General features: G+C 43.5%; 1 protein-coding gene across 6 annotated transcripts in view; it reads right to left on the reverse strand.

The window, feature by feature from the left end:
• LOC124197611 (synaptotagmin-7-like) overlaps positions 1–24,479 on the reverse strand; it is a 43,648-nt gene extending 19,169 nt beyond the window's left edge. Inside the window, exons 1-5 of one of the 6 annotated variants that reach the window (XM_046593137.1) lie at positions 23,949–24,479; positions 23,596–23,854; positions 14,038–14,366; positions 2,149–2,160; positions 809–928 (exon numbers count right to left, since the gene is read on the reverse strand). In XM_046593137.1, coding sequence (XP_046449093.1) covers positions 809–928; positions 2,149–2,160; positions 14,038–14,333 — 428 coding nt within the window. In that variant the 5' untranslated portion in view covers positions 14,334–14,366; positions 23,596–23,854; positions 23,949–24,479. Of the gene's footprint in view, positions 1–808; positions 929–2,148; positions 2,161–9,180; positions 10,211–14,037; positions 14,367–23,595; positions 23,855–23,948 lie in introns of those variants that run through there. The other 5 variants (XM_046593138.1, XM_046593139.1, XM_046593140.1 and 2 more) reach the window with 5 other exon arrangements.
• Positions 24,480–25,052: the final 573 nt, after the last annotated feature.

The raw sequence follows: 25,052 nt of genomic DNA on the forward strand, positions 1-25,052 counted from the left end.
CAAAAGAAGAATTTAAATTTGATAAAAAATTAAGTGACAAAACAAAGTGCTCGATCTCAATGTAAAAAAAGTCGTGTGGTTTTGTTGTTCTTTACGGTGGGAATTGGCCTGAGAACAAGGCGACTAAATCATAATGGGATCCTATAAAGCTAGAGCGAGAACAACAACAGTCTTCTCTTTACGTCATTAAAGTACTATAAAACAAACAATGTCACATCAAACGGGAGGAGGGGGGGATATTGAAATCGGGTCAACGACTCGGAAAACTAGATAAGAGCATGCCACTGTCCAATCGGGGTTATAGCCATTATCTACCAAAAATCCAATCGAGAGAATGCCCAGTACACATGACACAATAACTATGGTGAAAGATAATGTATATAGATTTCAGAGCAATAGAGAATAATAATAAAAAAAAAGAAAGATGGTTTAGAAAAAGTGGTGGGGAGTGAGTGAAATCGGTGGGTGGTGTAATAATACTATCGAACGTGATATTCAAATTTCAATCAATAACCATGCAGAAAGGAGAAAACAAATTTAATTTCTTTTGTTTCACTAACATCGGGACGCCAAATCTAAAATTTTTGATTGGATGGAGGGGGGGGGGACCATCGGAGTAAATGTTGAGAGACCTAGAATTTTAATTATTTTTCCGACTAATCGCTTTCACTTGGTGCGCTCTCGTTATGAAAAAAATAAAATAAAAAATTTGACGGACTGGACTGTGATCACGATAAGTGTAGTATAGCGTATTAGCGTATGTCTGCATTTTTGTTTTGTGTTTGTTTTTTTGTACGTGGATTTTTACCTGAGACGATCGGAGCCTCGCCGGCCGTTAACTGGCGTCGATGTGGTCGAGGCGGAGGTCGTCGCGGTGGCCGCAGCCGGCCGCGACGTCAACAGCGGCAGAGTCGCGCTGACTCCCGCACTTTTGTGTGTTTTTCGTTTTGTTTGATTACATTTTTTGTTTTTGTTTGTTATTTGACCATGAACGTGTGTTTTTTTTTTAAGTAGTTGTTGTTGGAGAGGAACGGTCAAATATATAGCGACACGATTACGTAACACCGAGAAGGTTGAGGGTTAAACGACGAGCAGATCGTGGTAGAAGTAGCGGTGGAAGTAGTAGAATGGTAGCAGTTTGGTGATAGCAGTAGAAGAAGAAGAAGAAGACCAACCAATTGTATATATATAGAATCAGGGTTTAGATGAATATCGACACAATCATTACGGTAACACGAAACGAATATACCAGGGGGACAAGGAAATCAAAAATAAATAAATAAATGACATTCAATTTAAGGCTTCGAATTTCGTCCTACGATTTGTTACGATTATTCCTTACGATTTGATTGATTCGTTGTTGAATAATTATTTAGGCTACTTTAAAGACCAATGAAAAATAGATTTTTTAATGTAGTTAATTAGAAAAAATAATGTTACCCGACTCTACTAAAGTATAGGAGAAAAATAATTTTCGTTCTGCCGATTTTATGTCCTAAGTTAAAATAGATTTTCTAATCAAAAATGTTCGACATTCAAAAAAGAATACTGTGATATTTAGATCAAAAGAGAGCCAAAGAAAAAACAAAATGTTAAAAAATCGCATCCAAAACCCTTTTGTTTAAACGCCCGTTGTAGCGACAAATGTCCAAAATTGAGCGGGAAATACAAAACAAAAAGAAAAAGTGTCGGATAAATCAAAAGGGGGAAAAAAAGTATATATAATAGATGTACGATATTGTGTAAAGTCAAGACGAGGATTGCAATATACTCTTGTTTGATCATGCTCTATATAGGCGACGCCAAATCTTGCTTACTCTTTTTATTTTTTGTTATATGTTTTTTAACGAGAAAAGACTCTCAGTACTCTTTCTCTTTCTCTCTCTCTTTTTTCTCTCTCACACATCAAATGTTACGGATCTTTTCCTTCCTCGTTCGCCAGTTGGGCGTGTCGCACAAATACACACACAAGAGCACCACACAAATAAACATCCGAGTGAGAGAGAGAGAGAGAGAAAGAGAGAGTTAGCGAGAGTCACGACAAAATAAAAGCTAGGATGAAAAAAAAAAATAAAAAAAAGGATCGGGGAAATAAAATAAAAAACAACCCAAAACAAAAAACAACAACAAAATGAATGATGTACTTACTCGAGTTGGGCTCTGCTCGGTCCCAAATAAATCAAACGGTGGACGATCGGCGCGTTGGTGGAAGATACACGTCAGTCGATACACACAAGTCCCATAAATCGATAGAAATAACAAACGAATCAATAGTATCGATAGTCGTACAAAAAGAGACCAATCGCAGGCGAGTCGAAAGGACAACATTTCTTTTTCTTTCAAAACCACACAGAGGATAGAGAGAAGAAAAAAACAAATCAAAAAATAAAGTCGAGCATGTTCAAGTTGCTCCAATTAGCATCGACTTTGTAAATTGGAGGGGCGGCGACAAGGATCGCGACCTCCCGGCGCTCCATATATTTGACCGCTATCACCCTGGACCCTGGACGGAGGGAGGTCGACGTTGATAAATGAAAACTGGACGCACACACAAAAAACGCTAATATACGTCCCTCAAATTGCACGAGTTTTCCTCCTCGAAGCCTTTTTCATCCGTGCCCTTAGGCATTTGTTTGACTAAATTTTCTTTCCCTATCTGCCCCCGTCAACGGGAGCCAGTAAATCACCCTTGATTTTTTCCTTGTTAAATTATAAAAAAATAAAGAGGGAAAAATGGGGGGGGGGCGACAGAATGAGCCCATCCGGCGTTAACACGATTATTATGACTCTGACGTCAACACTTTTTTTTAACCCCCCCCCCCCCCAAAAAAAAAGTCCTTTCGCTCATTCCCGTTGTTTGCATAATGAAGTGACCGCCCCCGCCCTGGCGATAGACACACTCGAGTATCAGCTGTGTCTATACGTTTCTCTATTTTCATTTTTTCTCCTGCGTAATAGGACAGAGACAGCACAAAAGTGCTTATCTTACTTTCTCTCCATCTCTCTCTCTTGGAATAAATATTCGACGACATCCTACATCAAAGTCATGGCATCCTCATCGAAGCAAAAAAAGCAAAAGAGTTTCTCCGGTAATAAAGTCAAAGATCTGAAAAATAAAAAAATAAAAACCCTTCACGAGGAGTCGAGGGATAAAGGAGAAAAAACAGCATAACCAATTCACCGTAAATATACACTTCTTCCATAAAGGATGGCTGGCACAGACGTAATTGAATGCGCTATAACCACCCCTGCACACTCTCTCTCACATATCAAATATGTACAGAATACACTTTTTTCTTTTTTTTTTTTTTTTAATTTAATCCAGATTCAATTTCCCAAAGATTTTCAATCACAGAAATTTTTTGCAAGGGAAAACCCAGCAGAGCGTGTTGCTCGGTTGCTAACAACAAGCTTATTGCACATTTTTTTTTCTTTTTTATTATTTCTTTTGAGCACTTTGAGATATTTCAATGAAATTGCGCAAGGCCTTTGCCGACTTGACACAGACCGTGGGATTGGCCTAGGAGGATAACTCTTAAAAAAGAAGAAGGAAAAAAGGAAGAGAAAAGTGATTTCGGGATCAAAAAACCAACAGGTTGACTGACCCCCAAGGCGCTAGGAGCTTTTGAGTGTTCATTCGACTGAGTCTCGCCATTGTACTCCAAAGATGCACCGGCTGCAAGTGTTGTACATATAAGAAGCTTAGATCTATACAAGGCAATATCTTTTTTTCTTTCTCCTACACTCCTAACCCTACACATGGCCTCTAGATATATAGATATATCAATAAATAAAGATACACTTTATATTCTCCGGTTTATATATTGTATATAACGCGCCGCGAGTGCTGCCGGCCAGAATTTGACGCCTTTCGGGTGGAGTTTCCGCTTTGTGTGTGTGTGTGTGTTTTATTTGTATTGCGGTCAGGAGCTAGGAGCCAAGAGAATATATAAAAAGAAAAGTAAGCCAATGGCGGTGTTGGCCTCAGGCAAAAGGGTGGTGTGGTGCTGACTAGAAAGAAAGAATAAGAGAAAAGGTCGTAAAATATTCAGATGCGGGTGTCAATCCAATCGGACGTCGGGGGGGCCAAAAGTCCCAAGCTATTGACCAGTTCTCCTGACAGTCCCCGGGTCATTGTGAAGAGCGGAGGGGCGGGCGGGCGGGCTTGATTGGATTCAATTGAGTAGTAGTCCTCTTCCATTTCTATGCGAATCGCACCAGCTAAGGGTCACACGTACATCCAACAAACTCAAGCTAAAACTAAAAAGAAAAAAAGAGAAAAAGAATCGTGTCTCTTTTTCTCTCTTTCTTTTGATTTTCATTTCCTCCTGTTGTTTTTTATTCTGTTTTTTTTTGAGCGTGTGCCATCGATCGTGGACGGACCAAACATCTGATTGTTTTGCCCGGCTACTCTCTCTCTACCCTCAACCCCCTTTTTTATTATTTTTTTGGTTTTTATTTTCTCCTGCGAGAAAGATCGCAGGCGTTTGTCTAGGACACAATTCAATCTGCCATGATTGCTTCTCCCTTTAGTCTCCTTACTGTTTCTTTAATCATTTCGGCTACAAGAAAATCCGGATCGGCTTTCCTCGGCCGGCCTTTCAAGTTAATCGCCAGAGTAACGCAGACTACAGGAAAAGATAAAAGGACGGACCGAAAAAGAAAAAAAAAAGAAACTATTCCAGTTGACCCTGCGACGGAGAAATGGGACGGGGTTATGTAATCACGTTGCTATCAAAGCCAAACGCTTTTAGCACCGCTCGGCAGATTTTTTTTTTTTTTTCTTTTGAACTCTCGTAGGTAGGTGGGGTTTGGGCCGGCGGCCGGCTACAGGATCCTCTCCGGGCCAGTACAACACGCCAGTTGTAATCGGCCAAACTCAAAGTGACAAACGCCTTTATTATTAGGTTAACAAGTGTCGTCTGTTGTGTGTCTGTCTGTGTGTGTGTTCCACCTATTTATTATTTCCACGAAAATAAAACCCAAAAAGTTCCGTTTCGCTCCGTTTTATCCCTCCGCTGGATACATCGGAACGTTTTCCTTTGACAAAAAAAGAGCCCAATAGAAATAAAAAAAAGTTAATGAATTAAAAAAATCAAAAATAGATTGATCAATGAAGACAGTGAAAAAAGTTCTGAATTGAAAAGATTTCGTATGACCCACTCGCCAAGGAATAAAGCGGCGAACTTTTTTGGGTTGCGATTGATTTTCTTTGAAAAAAAGAAAAACAAAACACGCACGCAAATATATTTATATACAAAAAAAACTTTTCGGGAGGAGGGTATTGCTGCCTATTGCATTCAAATACTCGGTGACCTCAAAGAGCTCGGCAATATAGCTCCCACCCACCCACCTCATCCTCCAAAAATAAAAAAATAAAAATGAAAAAAATGAGGAGCCCAGCGCACGCAAGACGCTACTCGAACACGGAGAAGCTCTCGAATTTGTCGTGTCTTTCATTCCTTATCGTTGAAAAATGAAAGAGAAAGATTTCTTCTTCTTCTTTTTTCTTGTTTCGTTGGTGAAAGCCACGAGAAGAGTTTTTGTGCGAGAGGCAAATGAAACAAAACAGTTCCAGGGGTTAAAAAGGAGCGGCCCTTGCTTTCACTTGCTGCGCTCCTCTGAAAATACAAAATTGATGAAACATCCGGGATGACGAGAGAGAGAGAGACGACAAGAGCATGGACCCCCCTCCATTCCAGCTACCTACAACTACGCAGACAAGACGGGTTGGAAAATATTATTCCAAGGAAAGAGATCGATAAATCCCACCATTCCACTGGTGAGCGCAGAGTGTCGCTACCAGGGAAGAAGAAGAAGGAGGGAATCGATCATCTTTTTTTCTTCTTCTTCTTCTCTTTTCCTTCAGGAGCCTCTCGCCGTGTACTCTGGTCCGTGTGTTTCGGCCGCCTTTGACGTAAAACGTCCGTCCCGCTCCTTTTTCTCTCGGCACAAGAGAAAATGGCGAAATAACAAGGAGGGAAATGAGATCGACTGGGCCGAAAGGAGCGGCAGGAGCTTTTTCGGGATGCCTTCACTTCCTTTCAGGCGGGGGCCGGGACCCGTTCGGCTCCTCCGAAGGAAAATGACTCGCCTCGCACAAATCGATTCGCCATAGACTAGGGCTCCTGGATCCTGAAATCTGCTGAAAAGACGCCTTTTCTACGCACACACACACACACGACAAGCTCCTGGGCGCCTAACAACATTTCGCTCGGCTCCTTTCTCAAAGGAGAAAAACAGCTCCTGAGACGTTTTCTCGCTTTCGGCAATTGACGTCGCCGTACTATTGCACACATTCAACTGTCGCTGCTGCTGGTGATGCTGCTGTTGTTGTTGCTGTTTGTTAGGTTTTCGTTCCACTTGCAAAATCAGGGGAAAACGTCAACATCCGACCCCGTTAATATCAAACGAGTCTCACCATCAAACACCCGCCAGTCAGCAGTTTCAGCAGTTTCTACTCGCAGGTCACAAACACACACACACAGAGAATCTGCTTGGGTACGTTTTTCTAAACTGCGTCTTTTGTTTTGCCAGCGACGCCGACGACGACGCCAACGACGCCGATGACAGGGATATGTTTCGACGCGTACGTGTAAATAAAAAATACAAACAAACGACAGCTCTGCTCCTGCTTCTGCTTCTGCTCCTGCTCCTGCTTCTACTACTTCTGTTTGGCAATCTGTTTCCGCTCCGGGAATTGTTCTTTTTCGTTGCACGTACTGTACATACTGGGAACAGAGTAGTAGTAGTAGAATAATAAGAAGAAGAAATAAAAAGGAAATGAGGAGAAGAAGAAGAAAAAAAGAAAAGGTAAAAAGTTGCCATGGTGACGACAATAAAAAAAGATAGCCTTCCATCCCAAATGTGCCAGGCCTACACACACACACACACACACACACTACTATCAACAGAAACATTCTCTTGATAATAGACTTTGTGTGCGAGTATCTATCGGCGGGGCCTTGATATTGATGTTGCGCAATACATCACCAGGGGCGGAGGGGGACGAAAAAGGAAAGTCCAATGAATAAATTTCGTTACCAAACAAGAAAAAAAAGGGCGCCCAATTCAAATAGGGTACACACACACACACACACGTCCTTACAAGTTAAGGAAATTGAAAAATGTTGGCTTCTTTCTTTTCTCCTCCGACCGGAATAATAATAATACCCCAAAAGAAAGAAAAAAAGGATTGAATAAAAATTTCCCTACCAAAGTTTTCCGCCGGACACCAACTACCCCACCAAAAAAAAAGTAAGGACATTGGGTGAGTGTGTGTGTGACACATCAATTCAATGGCCCGAAAAAAAAAATAAGAAAGACAAAGTATGTTATACAGGACATCAGCCCCAAAGCGATTCTGACTTATGAAGAAAACAAAAAACAAAAAAACTTCCAGAGTCTCCGGCTGCTGGAATTCGGAAGAAAAGCGGATGCCCAGCAGGAACTAGGAGGGAGGGGATGTATAGAGTACATGGTCGTCGTGGTGTACGTACTTTACTTTACTTACAGCTTCCGAAATCGGCCTATACATAAAGATGTGAGCTAGACAGAGAGAGAGATGGAAAACTCGTAAGCAGTCACGGAGAACTAGCTGCTAGGAATACGAGGTGGTATATATTATATCTACGCTCTGGCGTAGACAATATATAGTTCCATAAAACAAGAACAAGGAGAGAAGGAGAGAAAAGAGAGAGGAAAGAAAAAGAAAGGGCAAACACAAATATACGGGAAATAAAGATGAAGTTTGTCTGCGTGAAGACCATGGCAAACAGAACCCCCCCGCACAAAAAAAGGAAAAGAACGACGTGAAGCAGAGGAGCAAAAGAAATTGATCTCTACCAGCTCTCCATCCTGGTACAACTGTCTGGTTTGAAATCTAATATTATACGGCCACCACCAACGCCATTTCTGCCGAATCTACGGCTCTAAACGCGCACACACACACACCTCGTCTTCTTCTTCTACGTGTTGTGTTACGCCAGGCTGTTTTATTTTTGAGAGCGTTCCTCTCTAGGTGCAATCTTCCATCGATCCGGGCGTCACGCGGGTGGAAATAATAAATAAAAAATAAAAAAGTGGGGAAAATGACGGGAGACGAGAGACACAACTTTGACAATCCAACCCGGCAGTTGTTCCCTTTTTGCTTTTATTTCCCCCCTTGTTACTCGGAGGGGGACTCTCCTGTAGCTCCTAGCTGATGGTCGTACGCCAAACTTGTCGACTGTTGACCTTCATCTGGCGGACCGTACATTTACACTGATCTAACTAGACACAAGAGCCGGACCGGCAGGGAAACTTTCTATCCGGCGCAGAGGGAGTCGCGCTCCTACTTTTTCCCGGCTTTGTATTTACTCCCCCCGAACCTTCGAAAAAAAACACACACAAGGATCTCCTCTCCCATGGTGTCATGCGATTTTCAGACAATTGGAACCAAATACAATCCCGCCGTCTCGTGAAAATCCCAGGCTCCCTGTTTGCCAAAAAAAAAACACACAAAATAAAAAACTGGGCAGATATGACGTCAAAACCTCCGCCTCGAACAAACAAGAAATCCTCCCACACAGCAGAAGCAGCAGGAGCTGCACGAACCACCACAAGCCATTAAAAAAAAGGAAGGGGAGAGAGGAGAACACAGTCGAGATTACTTTCTCGTGGGGGTCCCGGTGACATGAGCCAATTGCGAGTTCCTTGATCTGATACACGTCTCCTCTAATAGAGTAGGTAAACTGTGTAAACCGACTGTACATGGATATTAGGACCCTGCTGGGCTACACAACGGGAGGGGGGGGGGGGCTGGCCAGTCGAGGGGAACGGTGGGGAACCGACGAAATGCATTGGCCACCGTTCAAAATGGGAAAGGAAAAGGGAGGAGTCGCTCTACTCGGTCGAGAGACCCGACTCGCAGATGACGAAGAGTTTAGTCAACCGAAATTATCTACGGGGAGAAAAAAGAGAACGAGAGAAAGAGAGAGAGAGCAAAAGGTGGTGCAAAGGAATCACGGGGTTCGTATGAATGTATATACCAATCTTTACTTGGGGGCACGCAAACCACAACACTAAAAGATAAAAAATTTCCAAAAAATTTCAATCAAATGATTACGTCAGAAAAATAGTACCAAAAGTTGAAGTAGAGATAAACCAGACAGACAAAAGACAATAGAGACCGAGACTTACATGCTCTGCGAAATGAATTTGCTCAGAGCGACTTTGGTTATCCCGTTGCTCTTGAAACTTTCAAACATGTTGGACGAGTAGAGAAGTAGAAGCGAAACAGGTTCCGGCTCCTTTTCTAGACTGGACAAAAACAAAGACGAACGTGTGTGTACGAGGTGGGAGGTTGGGAGGGGAGGGACGGAGGGCAATCTCTCCCAGTGTGTCAAGCTAATCAAGTCAATATGTGCACCGAAAGAAAACAAAAGTTGGGCGGGAGTTGAGGAGAAGGGTGTAGTAGTAGTGTTTAAAGTTGTGGAGAGAGAAAGAAAAAAAGTTCAAAGAAGAGTAGTATCAATTCCACCACGGCTACGTCCTCCAAACTCGAGGCGAGTTGGGTAAGAAACCAATTGAATTTTGCACCGGATATTTCGTTTCTTGTTTTTTTCGACTGTCAGAGCTACTTTTTTGTTGTTGTTGTTGCTGTTGTTTTTTACGATAGTCCAACCACAATTCCAGTCCAGCACTGGTTGTTCCTCCGGCTGGCCGGATTGGTGTTGTTCATGGGAAACGAGAACAAGAGCCAAAGAGGAAAACAACCAAACCAAAATCACCACGCCACGCACCTCTGTGTGCTCTCTCAATCAGTTCTTCTTTTCACCATTCCGGCCATGTCCGTGTGTTTGCGACACACACACAGCGCACACTGGCACACACTGACACACAACACGGTGGAGGGAGAGAAAAAAAAAATCGACGACAGCACACACACACTCACGAAGTTTGGTTCGTGTGAAATCGTGAGTCGGACGCCACGTCGGTACAATTTTTTATTTTTGAAAGGGGGAAATTAAATTACGAAAAGAAAAGAAAAAAAAACTTTCTGGACTAGAAATTACGGAGGGGGATTTTGATTTGGTTGGAAATTGTTGCTGCCAGTTCCGCGTTGTTCAAGAACCAGGTTGCTACTGAGTCGCATGGCCCAATACCATCTCCGCTAGCTACGGTGAAAGGCAGGAGCTTTTCGGCTGCTGTCAACGGGTCGAAACCGTTGCGCGCGCATTTCTCGCCACGCCAGGCATTTCGCCCCCAAAGGAAAAAATCAAAATAAAAAAAAAGTAAGTGCGAAAAATCGCAGAGAGGATCCTCCTTATTTGGAGGGGAGTAAAAAAAAAATAAGAATCAAATTGTCCCTTTCGGAGGATCACAACAAAAGACGATTCAAACTCTCTCCATCCGCGCGCCGTTTCGATTACTATGACCTACTCTCTTCCGGTTGGCTTTGCAGCCCAGCCTTCCGGCAGCCATTGTATTAGAGTCGTCTTCTATTATCCTGGCTGCTCCTAGTTCCCACTTCCTCCTGGTTCCTCCCGGTCCCTCCTCCTCCTCCTTCTCCTTTTACCCTAATCTTTTGTCAAAACAAATAAAGCAGACACCCTCCTATTGCTCCTGACGATGTCTATAGAACAGCATCTAAGCCGGCGGAATGCTTTTGTGTCTCCATTTCTTGGCGACTGGGCACAAGAGAGAGAAAAGAGGGCGAAGGATATCCCGGCAATCCCAATCAGCTGGCCTGCTGGGTTCTTCTTCTTCTTCTTCGATTCGACTGCCCCCCTTCCTCCTTTTTGTTCCACCATTTTCATAACCATTTGTATTTGTTAGACAAAGACAGAGTGAGAGAAAGAGAGGCAGAGAAGCGGACGGGAGAGGGTAAACTGGAATCACGTGACGGAATGCTACCACTACTGGCTCTCTCTTCCCCTCTGTGTGTGTTATACGCACACATACACACACACCAATTATCGATCGACGTCAATTACATTTTCCCGCGTGCCAAAAGGTGCGTAGTCGGAGAATTTAGGGGAGAGAGAGTCGACGGAATCAACGACATGAAAGAACGGCCCGGAGAGAAAAGAGGGGAACCTCCATCCGAGACAAGGGGGCCTGTACATAGTACGAGAGAGAGGCACCTCGTCACAAGAAAAGAGAAAAAAAAAAGCCTTCAAGCTAGTCGTAGTACCGATTGATCAATAATAATAAGTTTTTTCCTCTTTTTCTTTTCTTTATTCATCGTGTTAACCTCTAGAAGCCGAGAGAGAGAGAGTTTCTTTAGCCGATCTTTATCGGTGATTTGCATACAAGACTTTAAACAACAACAACAAGAGCAAAAAGGAAACACACACAAAGACTCGACAAACTCTTTGCTGCACTCAAAATTATTCATTGAGAATCAAGACCGCCCCCATAAACTTGTTCCGGATTTTATTTTTTTTCCCCATCTTTATTTTATTTTTTAAAATTTTCGGGAGGCTTGACAAAGAAGAATAAAGTAGCGAAGGAACTCTTAGCACTTTCTAAGCCAACAATAGGGAACCCAAACGTTTTAGAACCTTTGCGAGCAGAGAAAGAGAGAGAGAACCAGACAAGATGGAAACGAAGACGGAATCTTTCTCTTTTAGAACTTATATAAATTTTTCTCTTTTCGAAATTTATAGAGCGGGGCCATTTAATGGAGCGGCGATAACGAGCGGCAAATTCGAAAATCTCTTGCCAAGTATTTTAAAATACACGAGAGGCGCGGCGGCGGAGAAGGAGGAGGAGTATTTTTCAGCTTCTTTAATGGCCACTGTTACTCGATCAAAGCGTCGTTACGGCGTGAACCCCCTAGCCTAGAGACTATTTAAAAAAAAACAGCCTTTTTTTTATTAAATCGAATAAGATATAAAATCCAGAAAGCAAAACAGTGGAAAAATAAAAGTTTCGCTCGATACGGTGGGCGGGTTTAGAGATGCGAGTAAATGATGTGCTCCTTCTTTCTTTCTTTTTCTTCTTCTTCTTCGTTCTCTCATCTGTGCGTATTAGGAGCCGGGTTATATTTCTGCTTTAACAATCCTGCCCATCAGCCTCACACAAGAGAAAATAGGGAGCCCCAGCAGACAGTGTAGTCATTCTCGTGAATCATTACCAGGCCTACATTTTTTCTCTCTTTTGTGCTCTCAAACTTCGTTTCGTTCCTTTTACGTAATTTTTTTTTCTGCCTTTTACTCTTGGAGTTGCCTAGGCTCTATGGGCCGATTCATATAAACAACAACGAAACAATGATACAAAAAATAAGGGAAAAGAAAAATAAAAGAAAAAGAGAAAAAGAAGAAAATTCAGACTATTGATATAAATACAATTTCCGGTCCCCGTCTCTGGGCGAAACGCACTCTCCGACTGCTAACAAAGCGAAATGGAAGGCTAACAGCGATGAGATCAGTTGATTGCCTCGTCTGTTCCATGAACACGCACGACAAAATGAAATACAACATGACCAAACAAGAAAAAGAAGAAAAAAAGAATTAAGACTAATAACGCATCATAAAATGCGCCGGGCGATCAATTGAAATAAGGTTATGGGGAGTCGTAAGCGACAGGAGCTGACGGTTTCATAAAAAACAATTTAAGAGGCGGACCAAGTACGGTGATGGAAAAGCCGTTAACTCGTTACCGACGCTCCTAAAAACTTGGGAATCATGGCACAACAACAAAAAGCCCCCACAAAAATAAATTTCGTTGAAAATTCGAGCAGACGGGCCGCGAAAAGTTGTTTGATGTCGGCAATAAATAGATCCGTCGTAGTAGTAATTTTTTTTTTTACAAGTTATTACCTCCCAGCAGCAAACAAGCCGAAAAGAGAGATATAAAACACTACGTTAGGCTATATAGAGCTTGTGATCATGGACCACTGAATGCCGACTGCAGACACTTGTCCATGACTGGTCGAAATGTTCAGTCAATGGACTGGCCGACACCATCAACGACGATGCAGAACGAACAAAACAAGAAATGAAGGCAAGGACCAAAAAAAGGAAAAACAAAAAAAAAACCCTCCAGGATCAGATGGAATCCGACGCCAAGTTATCGCACGGCCAAAAAAGACGTGGGAGTCCTCCCGACTGTGTGAGTGTGGGTACAGAGACAGGGGGGTTCTATGGAGATATCTCGTATTGTTATCTAAATGTGTCGCTTGCCCCAACACCGTTGGCAAGCGTATCGTTGATCCTCTACAATTCAATTGACGTCAGAGTCTATCTCTTAGAGACTGGGGCGTAAACGTCAGCGAAGAATGTTGGATGGGTGAGCTGATGATGGCCGAACCCCAGCGGTGATGTACATACGGGAGCGACACCGTTTTGATTAACTTAAATGCTCAAGTCTGTCTTTATGTGAGATGCATGCAATGTACATATAAAGGAGGCTTTAGAGTTTCCAAGATATTATCATAGAGAGTTTGACATCTTTCCTTCATTTGGACGAGTGCTTGGACCCTATTTCAGTATTTCCTAACTACGCGGCATTCGCAGAAGAGTTGAGATCTCGGGAGACACTCGGCACCGTATTTTCAACCATGATGAGAGGAGAAAGAGAAAGAGAGAGAGAGAGAGAGAATGAGAGAGCGAAATAACACGGAGTCTAAGAGAAGATAGCTGAGCTGGGACTGGGCACATCTGACGATTGCCGATCAATAACAAAACCCACACACGGACACGAGTTTCAATCATTAGCTATGATACTAATGTTCATCCGCAATTTCGCCAGCGTCCCGGTGATGACGGCGATGATGATGGAGCGTGTCCATACACTACCCAGTGCACACAACAATCGACAACCAAACGCCGTCTATCATCCAGTCTTTCCATCTTTTCTAGCCAAACCAACGACTAGTTTGATAAATGTGCTTCATTTCATCAATAGATGGCGCCACCAGTTAGTCGTGACAGCATTTCCAATAGTCTACAGGATATACCGACCCGTGAAAAACGACTACAAGAAGAGACGACGAGTGTAAAGTGGAATGGCAAAAGGACGAGATGGAGGGTCCTCGTTCTTTCGACTTACCCGACGGAGCGGGTGCGGATGAGAGGCGAGCGGAATCCAATCCCGCCGAGACTTCTGAGTTTTCGGGTGATTCCGGAGGAAGACGACGACGCATGGCTGGTCATGGCGTAATATTGTTGCTGATGGCTTTTGGGCAGAGGCAAGATGATCTCCTCTTCTTCCAGATTGGCTCGGTGAGAGCGGAGGCGCTTACGACGCAGATGGAGGCAATAACAGCCGACGGCCATTAGGCCCACCCAAAATAGGGTGCCCAAGCCGATCAACAGGATCGTTAGCATAACATCCGAACTCTCCATGACTCGACGGTACCGGGGGTCCAGATGAGAATCCTGGATAAACATCAAAAAGAGTCAAATCAATACGCGACGGTGTACACAAAAGGAAGAGCCAATAAGAAGAAATTCCGGGCCATTCCAATGCGTAGTGACTTGCACTCTAGGAAAAAACCAATCGAGCCAAACTTCAAACAGACGAATGAAAAAAAAAATCTGATTTTCTTTCTTTTTCCATCTCAGCCACAAACAAGCACCGAATTTTGTTTACATGCACAAGGAGGGGGGGGGGGGGGAGCGCAAAGAATCCCCGGGACATGTACGCACTTAATTCAAAAAAGAAGAGAGAGGCGGTCAGCGAATTTCGCCCGGCAACGACCAACAACTTGTGTTTTCCGCCTTGTACGGAAGTAGAAAGTAAGTTTGAATTTCGCGAGAAAAAGGGAAAACGAAAAAGCGTCGCAGGACGAAATGAGATGGTGGCCTTTCGATGTCACCGTGGACGACATTCACTTCCGGAGAGTTCACTGAGCTCCACGTGTCCTCTATTCAGCAGAGAAAATGGAGCAGCCGACAAATTGAGTCTCGATAGGATAATAGAAAGGGCAAAAAGTAAGGCGGATTCCGGAGAAAAAAAAAATGAATATAAAAGGACATTCGTCGCGTTTGGAATTTGTCCGTTACCGAATGATGCAAACGCCCCCTCAAATATGTCAGCCATTTTCCAAAAGGGCCAGTGTGACGTGATAACGAATGACGTGCCGCACAGCAAACGACAATGAGGATGAACGTGATATCAGGAACGATTCTCGCCTTCTACACGAGAAAACACTCCGTTTTTTTGGTCTAGTTTGGTTTCGGACAGTGTAGTCGGTGTAAATAAAAGGTTTTCAAGAGGAGGTAGTAGTTGCCATGGTTACCGGAGCTTCGCAGCTTTTGTCGTGATATCTTTCTACTATTCCACTTTGTCTTCAGAGTGTTAAAGTTAGTTTACTTTTCGTCTCGTTTTTGTTTTGTTTTTTTGTTTCTTCTTCCTTCGTGCAATGGCCGACTAATGACCAGCAGTCCGGCAGAATACGGCAATCGGAACGAAGATATAAAAGTTGCGATGACGTCAGTAGTAGGATATGAACAAGCTCAAGGGGAGAGAGAGATTGGTCGGTTGTTCGCGTAAATGACAAACCAACTTAATGAATAATGATCTCTCCTTCAAAATCTGGTTTTTGGCGAATGGTAAATCAGGAGCTGTCCACAGCCAACCCCTTTTTTGCTTAAGAAACAGAGGGGGAGAGAGGATAGAACTTTAATTTTGAGTATGGACATTTCATTAGCGACCGACATGTTAGTCACACGAAAGCAAAGTTGGGCAAATTGAAAATGAGACTGGGGCGCGAGCTGATGCTCTCCATAACTGCTGCCCCGACCGGCGATGATCAAACTTTGTCACGAGTTTGCCCAGAGACACGGTCCCCGACCAAATGAAACCCGAGTAACTCCATCACATCTGCTGGAATCTTTGACAGGATAACGGCGGAAATATACATTTGAAATCAGGAACATCTTTCTCGATTCAGCTGCTTGGGAGTCGCGTTAGGGGGAAACTAAATACGGTTGCAGGATTATTATAGGGATCGGATCGCTGTTCCAGGATGTCAAATGTGGAGTCTAATAAGATTTAGCGATGGCAATTTAAAGCCACAAACCCTCACAGATGAGAAATGTTTTGTTTAATGGGCATTGATACCAAGGGAGCAATGCTCTGTTTACTCTCCGCCAATGGGAAACCCAAGATTCCCATATTGTTGCAGTCAAAATTAAATGGTTTGTGCTCTGGTAATAAATCGCGAAGACCCTGCATTATAACAAGGGCAGCAATAAATAATCCGCCAGTAATTAGCAAAAACATAACATGCATATAATACCAACGGCACAAACTTGAACAGACTGGCGTCACCAAGGGGTCGCAGTATTTTTTTTTTCTTTTTTCAAATAGAAATTCCGGTGAAATTTCATCACACTAAGTCACGAAGAGAAGAAAACGGACGAGTGACGGATTAGAACTGCGCGTGCTGTGCTCCCTTGGCGGAAAAAAGTGAAATGAAGCACACGAGAGAGCGAAATGAAGTCTAGCTTCTCTTTCACAGCGTCATTTATACTTTTTCATTCCCGCCGGCTCTTCATCATGCCCAAGGCCTTTATTCCGCAGTTGGAAAAAGGGCCTTTTGAATTTATCAACAAAATGTTCAGTTTCTGTAGAGACAGAGAAAGAAGAAGAAGAAAAAAAAAGGAAAAATTCGAGGGGGAAAAAGGGAAGAAAAGAAATCAATCGACTCGAATGGGGAATGCAAGTTAATGGAGCTCGGCTCCATATCCACAATGGGTAGTCACCAACTCGTCAATCGAAAAAAAATATATCCGACGGAATATAAGGACTCAATCATGTGATCCAATCACTTTGCGACACACCCCTCGACAACTATAATCGATGTTACCTTCGAGAGGCAATCGGTCGACCTGGAAAAACAATTTTTGTTTCGTAATCCCGCGGGATTTACCTTTCCTCCCCCCCCCCACATCCTAGAACGTTTTTCTGTTCGACTATTACGACTATTTCCAATATTCGATAACATTTCTAGGATTTAAAAAAAAAAAGAAAAAAAGTCTAGCCGATTCAAACTTTGCTCGCCATCAAACTTTTGAAAAGCCCAGTTGGAATTAATGGCTTAGTTGCAAGTGTTTTTATTCAATTTTGTTTCACGAGAAATTGCAAAAGTTACTCCCACTGCCTTCCACTAACTTTTCCCGGGTTTCTTCCAACCCGAGAATTTCCTACGTAACCAAGTAGTGTCGTTACATTAATTGGGCACGTCTCATGCTTGGCTGGCCTGTGCTTGTGATGCTCTTGTCTGTCACAATCCCTGCAGGTAGGAGTTTCCCGGAGTTTCCCTCTGCTCTTGTCGAAAGGTTTACAGTTACCTGCACAACTAGTTTTACCCAGATGATGGTCTTCCGAAACCCTCAGTCGTTCACTAGACCATCTTCATTACACCCAATTGAAATGTTGCGTAATAACAGCCCCGGCGGACTACAAAAAGGAAATGTAGCACCCTAGGATACTATTGATTGTCTACCCACAGTAGCAAAACAAAAATGTAGCGAAAAAGTTTATTTTTAGGCCTTCGCAAACCACAGTAAAGCGCAGTAAAGCTTGCGGGCAATCCAGCGAAAGAGAGCTCGGCAGGCTGCTTGGTTTTTTTTTTTTTTGCTTTCGCAGCAGCAGCAGCAGCAAAAGAGATCGATGAATGTGATTGTTGAAACTCGAAACATCGGTCGTTGGGCACGCTCTCCCCACTCGACACACACAAGAACGAAACACGGTCGGGTCGCCGTCCTCCATCTTTCATCTTGTCATTAGCTGACGGAGGAAAGGAAACAAGAAAAACATAAGAAAAAGAAAGAAAAATATGTTTCATTCCCCTAACTGCATAATAAAATAAAATAAGAAAAATAGTCCGCTCGATTTATGGCATGTTACGACGCCATGGCGGAGGATCAGCGGCGGCAAACAAATAACGCTCGGCTCTATAAAGATGGATTTCATTCTCTCTCTCGATGGCAAGTCTGGGCAAATAAGCGGGATCACGTGAAACATAAACCGCTATTAGAAGAACAAACACGCACACCACTTAAAGTGTGTCAACACATCGGTTCGGAACACGCCAGAAATCCCCTCCACCCCAAAAAGAAAAAAATTACAGGAAATTGGAATAAAGCAAATGTCGATCAAATCCAGTTGGTAAAATAAAGAACTCGTAATAGGAAGCGGAAACCCCAATCGTATTGTTCATCAATACCCAGCGTGTACAACAACAATCGAACCAGGATATATATATCACAACAGCGCGGAATCATTAATTACGAGCGATCATAAAAGTCCCGACACCCGATGCCAAAAACCTATCCATGTCATCTCGAGTTTGACATTAACTTGACAGTTAGATTTGCGTGGGGGTTGTAATAATAAGGCATGGGCCGCTTAAGTGTTGATCGAGGCTTCGGATGTCCTTATTTCCAATTAATTTCACGTTGTTTATTAATGGAGTCAGTATTCTGTTACCCTAATCGGATCAGCCTACTGCGCAAACAAAGATCTTGATAACTTTTGAAATGAACTCGCGTTATGAAAATTGGCAGGTAGGCTCAGTAGCGAGGGATGGAAATTCAAAACCAACAGCTCAAAGTCAATAAGCGTAAAAGCAGTGGAAACAGCCAGCCAACAAAATAGAACGAGACTTTGAATGGAGCCAAAGTTGAAACATCGTCTTTCCTGGAAGTTCCATTCGGTTGCGGCCAAACGGAACGGAACATATTAGGAGCCAATTAAAAAGTCGAATTTATGACTCTTACCGTGTTTCTTTTTCAGAGCTCAACGAGGCAACGATTATTATGCATTTTCATTACTTAGACCGGCGAGCGAGCGAACAAAAGAAGAAGAAAGAAAAATAGGCAAGACAATCGAAAATTACGCCTAAATATCCGTCCGTCCATTCTCATTTCTCATTTGGGTTCTCCGGAACGGAAGGAAAAATAATAGCGCACAGAGGGACGGGTTTGACGTCAAACTATCGAAGGAAAGAAAAAAGAAAAGAAAAAAAAAAAAAGATAAATAAAAGCCAGGCGCTTACAATATGCAACACGAGTAACAACTTCACGCTTTCATCTTGCCTCCCAACCTTTCTAGCTTCAGCCATTGTCGGCGTAGAAGAAGAAAAAAAAATCAATTATTTCTCTGGCAATCTGTTTCCTTCCGCTACTGCTACCGAACTCTCCGTGTCACATCTCGGGGGGTGATAACATCCTTGTCGGAAGCGCTAGAATATTATTGATCCTGCCTTTCTCAAATTCTATTGCTCCGTGTCTGTGTGTGGCACGCAGAAATGGCGTGTTCCAGTTACTCGTCAATATCATTACTGATAGAACATGATGATAACTTGTAGTGCGGTGTTAGATGCCAATATGGGGTGGGCATATATCCCCATACAACCCAAAGCCCTATGTTCCCTTTTATGCCGGGAGAAAGGGATCGTCGATAGGACACACCTCCGCAGGAAGCGCTCCTGAATTGTACGACGTAAAACATGTACTAATAAAAGGAAAGGGGCAAAAAAAAAAAAGATGTGGTCAGTCAACAACAATACGGAACGTGCACTAAATGTCAAGAGATTAAGGTCAAGAATTCCGATGGATGCCCGCTTGGGGGTATCAGATGGTCCAAGATGAAAAAGGATCTTGGAAGTATAAAGAAGAAGGACGCATTTTTGTTCTCCTTTTTTTCGTCTCAAAGGGCTACGCCAGTCACTCAGCGACCGGCCTCGGTTGCTTAAACCCTATTCTTACTCTCTTAGGACCCAATCAATTAGCAGGGTGATGCATATTTCGGAGTCAGCTATCTGAATATTTCATAAAGGTCGGCGCACATTCTCAACGAACGAGGGGCCGTCAGTAGTCGGTAATGGGGCGGTCTAAATTTTCCAGGGCTTAATGCAATCACGAAGATGAGAGGCTTAAAAAATGGAAATCAGCTCAACGCTTTAGGCAACAACTGACATTTTACGATCGGGTAGTCGGGAAAGATTGGCCAAGACATCACCGTAGAAACGACGTGAGAAGAAAAAAGCGTTTCACACACACAAAAGTCTACGGGTAACATTTGATGTTAAGGAATATTCTATCATGTTAAGTAGAAAGTCAGAACTCCCCCAGGCCATTCCCTTTGTGCTGTGCAGAAGCAACAGAGCGCGCCATGGCGGGAGCTATCCATCCGTCGGGACTTGGAATAACAAACACGTAGACTCACGCTACACACACAGAGAGAGAGAGAGAGAGAGAGAAAAGTACTGCTCTCCTCCACCCCCCCTCTTTTTACGCCAGGCACCCAAAGAGGCGGATCGATAAAACTAGCGGCCCGCACACAGTGCCGCATTTATATGTGTATGTATACCCCCAAACACATAAGAAGCTGGGCGTGAACATGCCAACAGCGTAATCAAAAACTGGACCAAAGTCATTATCTATCGAAATAGGTCGACTCGGCGACGCGATAGATTCAATGCACGAAAGAGCGAACGCGTTCTTGTTTTTATACCGGTGGGCACGAAACAAGACCGTCCAACCCTCACGAGGGCAACAACAAAAAGTTGGGGTCGCCTCACCGATAACACGCCAAGACAGCGAAAGGCTTTGCGGGAGAAATAAACGCGTGATACGACGACTGGCGACAGGGGTGACACCGAGGGTAAAGGGTACGAAAAGAAAGAAAAAAAAAATAAAAAGATCGCCACAACTTGTGGATTGATTGTGCGGCTGCAAAAGTTATTTTTTTTTTAATTGTCGGACCGAATATTCTTTCTGTCTGTCTGTCACTCCGGTCCCGAATCAATAACGAACCGAAAAACGCCGAGTAAGTTTATTAGCACCCGCACGAACGCGCCTCTCTTCACCACCGACTTTTAATGACGGAAATGCCTGGCTGACTGGTTGCTGCTGTCGGATGAGAAACGGGTGAGCGCTGAAAATGTTGAAGAGATCCAACCGTAAAAAAGAAGAGAAAACGGAGGGAGGTAACTAGCATCCATCCGCATGCATATAAGATGCTAATACAAAAAGTTTTTCCTTTTTTCCAAGGCTCGTTTTATTCCTTTTTACACACTCGGCGCCTATCAAAGCGAGTTACGGCCAATAGAGACAGCCCGTGTGTTTGCAAAAGAAGTTTTCCGCCTCATACAACTTAATCCACTATCAAAGGCCTCAGGGGGGCAATGAATCCCAATCAAAAGCAAGTTTTCTTTGGCCCTCCCTCTCATCTCCTTCAAATGAATCAGCCGCCTTTTGGCTTAACCCGGAATTTCCCCAGCTAAAAAAAAAAAAGAAAGTTGTCATAACAGGATAACTGTATATGGCATAAGATCTCCCAAGTAAAAAAAAAAAAAAAATTACCCGTGACATAACACGGGGGGAAAAAGTGGAAGCGAAAATTAATTCAATCTAAAGTGTCTACATCCTGCCATAAACGGCGTGCGTGATCAATTCGTCCAACAATCTACTTGTTTGCACCGTATAAGAACGGCGACGTCACCGATCTCTTGTCAGGCAGCAAACACTTGTGATGGTTGGAGCGTTGTTTACACGCCGGATGAGTCAAACCAAGTGGGGTGGGTGGATGATGGATCCCATGGTCTGGAAATGTCGATCCGGTAATCCACCAACTCACGTCTTCCCACTCTTCGAAACCTAATCAAGGACCATGCACTCCCTACAGCGATCAAACAAGACTCGAACCTACTTTCCTTAGTGGAAAAGAAAACCCCTTGCTTTTTCATAGTCTACTCATTTTTGCTCATATCCTTCGCCAATTCTTCCGGTTAGCATTGAGATTAAAATTACCGCCAGCTGCTGCCACTGCCGCCAGCAGGGGACACTTCCAAACGGCCGTTTCTTTACTTCCTCGTGCGACATTTCCTTCCGCTTCAATCTGCAGCCAAACCTCGGCGCGTATTACAAGATTTTTTCTGAAAAAAAAAGGAAAAAGTTCCTACTTATGCAAGGTTAGCAGCCTAACCCTGTCGGCGGATGATTTATTCAGGAGAGGACGTGCCACAAAGGCATCGCCATCACGGTTGGCAAAATGTGTGAATCATGCAAGAGGCTTTAGATTGATGCGAGGTACACTAATCAAGCATCAAAGCGACCTGTAGATGATAATCAGTACGGCGCCGATTGGCGACAGACTTTCTCACATCATTAGGACGGTGTCGGGCGGAATCGAGCGGCTCATTGATTTCCAGTATCACCAGCAGGATCAGCCGGCTGGATCGATGGAAAAGAACCATGACACACGGGTCGGTCGATGAACGGGTTAAACATATTCACCTGATGACTCTAAAAGCTATGGATGTGTCTAGTAGTGAAAAAGGGTCTAGAGACATTCGACAATAGCGCATAATATAATGTCATAGGAAATCTACGAACGATATGAAATCAAATACATCAGGGCATTCGTCGGAGCCAGTTAGAATTGGAAATCAGATCGATTTGTCAGGGTAGACCGGAAAAGAAAACGACATCGATACCTGGACCCTGTGTTTGTTTTGTTTTAAATGTTTTACTTTCAAAAAATGGAGAAAATAATAAAAAGAAGTACGGCACGTGCACTTTAGAAGAGGACGATTCTCAAGGAAGCGATCAAACGATAGAAGGTGTGCGTGTGACTATGACATTTGCCAAAAAAAAAAAAAAAAAAAAATGTTAGAAAATGGTGGATTTTTGCATCAATTCGAACTTTGATTTTCTTCAAAAGGAGAATCTACATAAACGTCACGGGAAATCCCACAATCCTCGGTCCAAAAAGATACTATGCGCCTCCATCGACCAACAATTCCATAGATCTCTAACAGGAAATGAGGACCGGCAGCGACAACCAATGGCGTTGAATGTATGAAGACGGAATACGACGTAGTGCGTAGGATCGACTAGAGCCGCAAGAAAATTCAGAGCGTGAATAATGCATGTTGACAGGTGCATCTACCATGGGGGATGACACTAGGGAAGAGAGGGTTGGTATTCTTATCCCAACTTTTTATCTCTAACCCGTCGAACCAATCGAGCTTGTGAATGACCACCAACACAACAGACACGTGTGGAGCCGAATGGGGACGGACGGACGGACGGAAAAAAGAAGGAGGGAGGGGGGATTGCCCAGTCGGATGTGGCTAACAACTTGTTTGTTTGTTGCTTCTCGCTTCTTTTCCGCAGCAGCAAGAAATGTAACAAGAATGTCGTCGAGAATTAGATGAAGAATAAAACAGATGGAAGGGGAACACCAAAGTGCCAATTCGTGCTGGTGTGACCTAGATGATTGATTTTCATCACCTTCCTATTACATTACAACAACCACTCTCTCTCTCTCGCTCGCTCGGTTCTCTATAAGTTAGTAAAAGCTCTCGCTACAAGCAGTAGGAGGCGGCAAACTGGGAACTAGTGCTGCTCGATGTGCACAAGATCGATCGGACTCGAGCCAAAGTGCTTGGAGCTGCTGCAATTTATGCCAACGGGAGTGTATTAGTCTGAATCAACACGAAGCCCTGCAATCTTTGACTAAGTAGAAACGCAAAAGGAAATAATGAAAAAAGGCAAAAGGAATAGATAATGATCCCCTCGTCCGACGACTAGTAACGGAAACGAATGGAATCTGAACCGAAAGGAACAAAGGAATGGGAAAAACACTTACCGAAACTTGGTGCGGAACAAACGGAGCGGAAGGTGTTGATTTGTTGGTAACTGGCCGACTAACAAGCTGCGAAAAGCGGGCGTGGTTTCTAGATGGAGAGACAATAGCCGATTGCTTCAAGGGCTACACGCCCGACTCGAAACTTAATAATCCTGCTTCGCGATCCTGGCCGCTTTGTTGATGACACACAATGTACCAGCAGTGCACTTTACGTATAACATTCACAATCCCGAAAAGATCGTAAAACCGTTTAAAAGTCCTGTACAACAAAGACAAAAACAAAAAAACAGCAATAAAAATTGTCGAACAAGAACGTAAACAATGATCAATTCTATTCCCGCAAGTTGACTCACCCGCATCCAATTGTCCATTAGCAGCAGGTGCTCTTCAGGACCACCAGTCCAACGAACGGAGTAACTCATTTGATTAAATAGAAACTGTCTCACGCGCCAAAGTGTTCAAATAAATAAAAGTCAGACCTCTACACCCTGTCACTACGGTGGTGACGGCGATCCTCTGTAAGAGAAACGAATATCAGAACTGACCACAACCAAGTTAAGGAAGTTGGGTTTACTTTTTCTTTTTTTACACCGTCGGGAGCGAGCTTCCGTTCTGTTCTCCGCCTTCAATACACCTGACGAACTCAGGCTGCGTGCGGGAACGGGAGCAGAGAGCATAGATACACTCCTGGCTCCGCCTGCCATTGGTCTGCGCTTACGCAATGCACCACCGAGTCGGCCAGCCTCTTTTCCCGCTTCGCCCCAAAAGGACGAGAGCAATCACTAGTCATCAGTGGAAGGAATCGGATGAGTCCGGTCCGTCGCTTTCGCTTACCCCCACAGAACGACGTACATGCAATTTACAAAAAAGAAACATGTTTGATCAAGTTCAAATAAAGATAGATGTCTGCTGAAGTGTAAGTACCGTACATTTACTTGTGGCTCGTCGTTCGCTCACTTTGGAGCCTCGTAGAAGGCGCATTAATTAACTTCTCGGGCATGTGCTCCGCAGCTGGCAGGTCGCCAAACAACAACGGCACTGGATGCATTTTTTCCAGATGTGGACGGTCCATTATCACTTATCATTTAGTTGCGCCGTTTTAGCTGTCCATTGCAATGGGGTAAGAAAATATCGACACAAATGTATGACAGGGCGGATAGGGGTTTCGCGTGTAGTCGAGAGCTTCAGTTACCTGCGCTATAATTTGTAAGGCAGTCACTGAAAAAGTGCATCCAATCGAGGTGGGTAGACGGTCGTGACCCACGCAGCCTTAAATCTTGGACGATTATTTGCTCCTGTTCTCAACAATGTTCCTCCTACAATCTAAGCCAACAGAGACATCTAAAAAGAGAAAAATAAATACATTTTAAATGTTTGTTCGTAAAAATAAACAGAGACATAAAAGCACGAGGATTTGATACCTTCTTCTTCTTTTTTATTTCTGCTGGTGATGGATC

The sequence above is a fragment of the Daphnia pulex genome, chromosome 7 (genome assembly GCF_021134715.1).
Source record: "Daphnia pulex isolate KAP4 chromosome 7, ASM2113471v1".
Lineage (NCBI taxonomy): Eukaryota > Metazoa > Arthropoda > Branchiopoda > Diplostraca > Daphniidae > Daphnia > Daphnia pulex.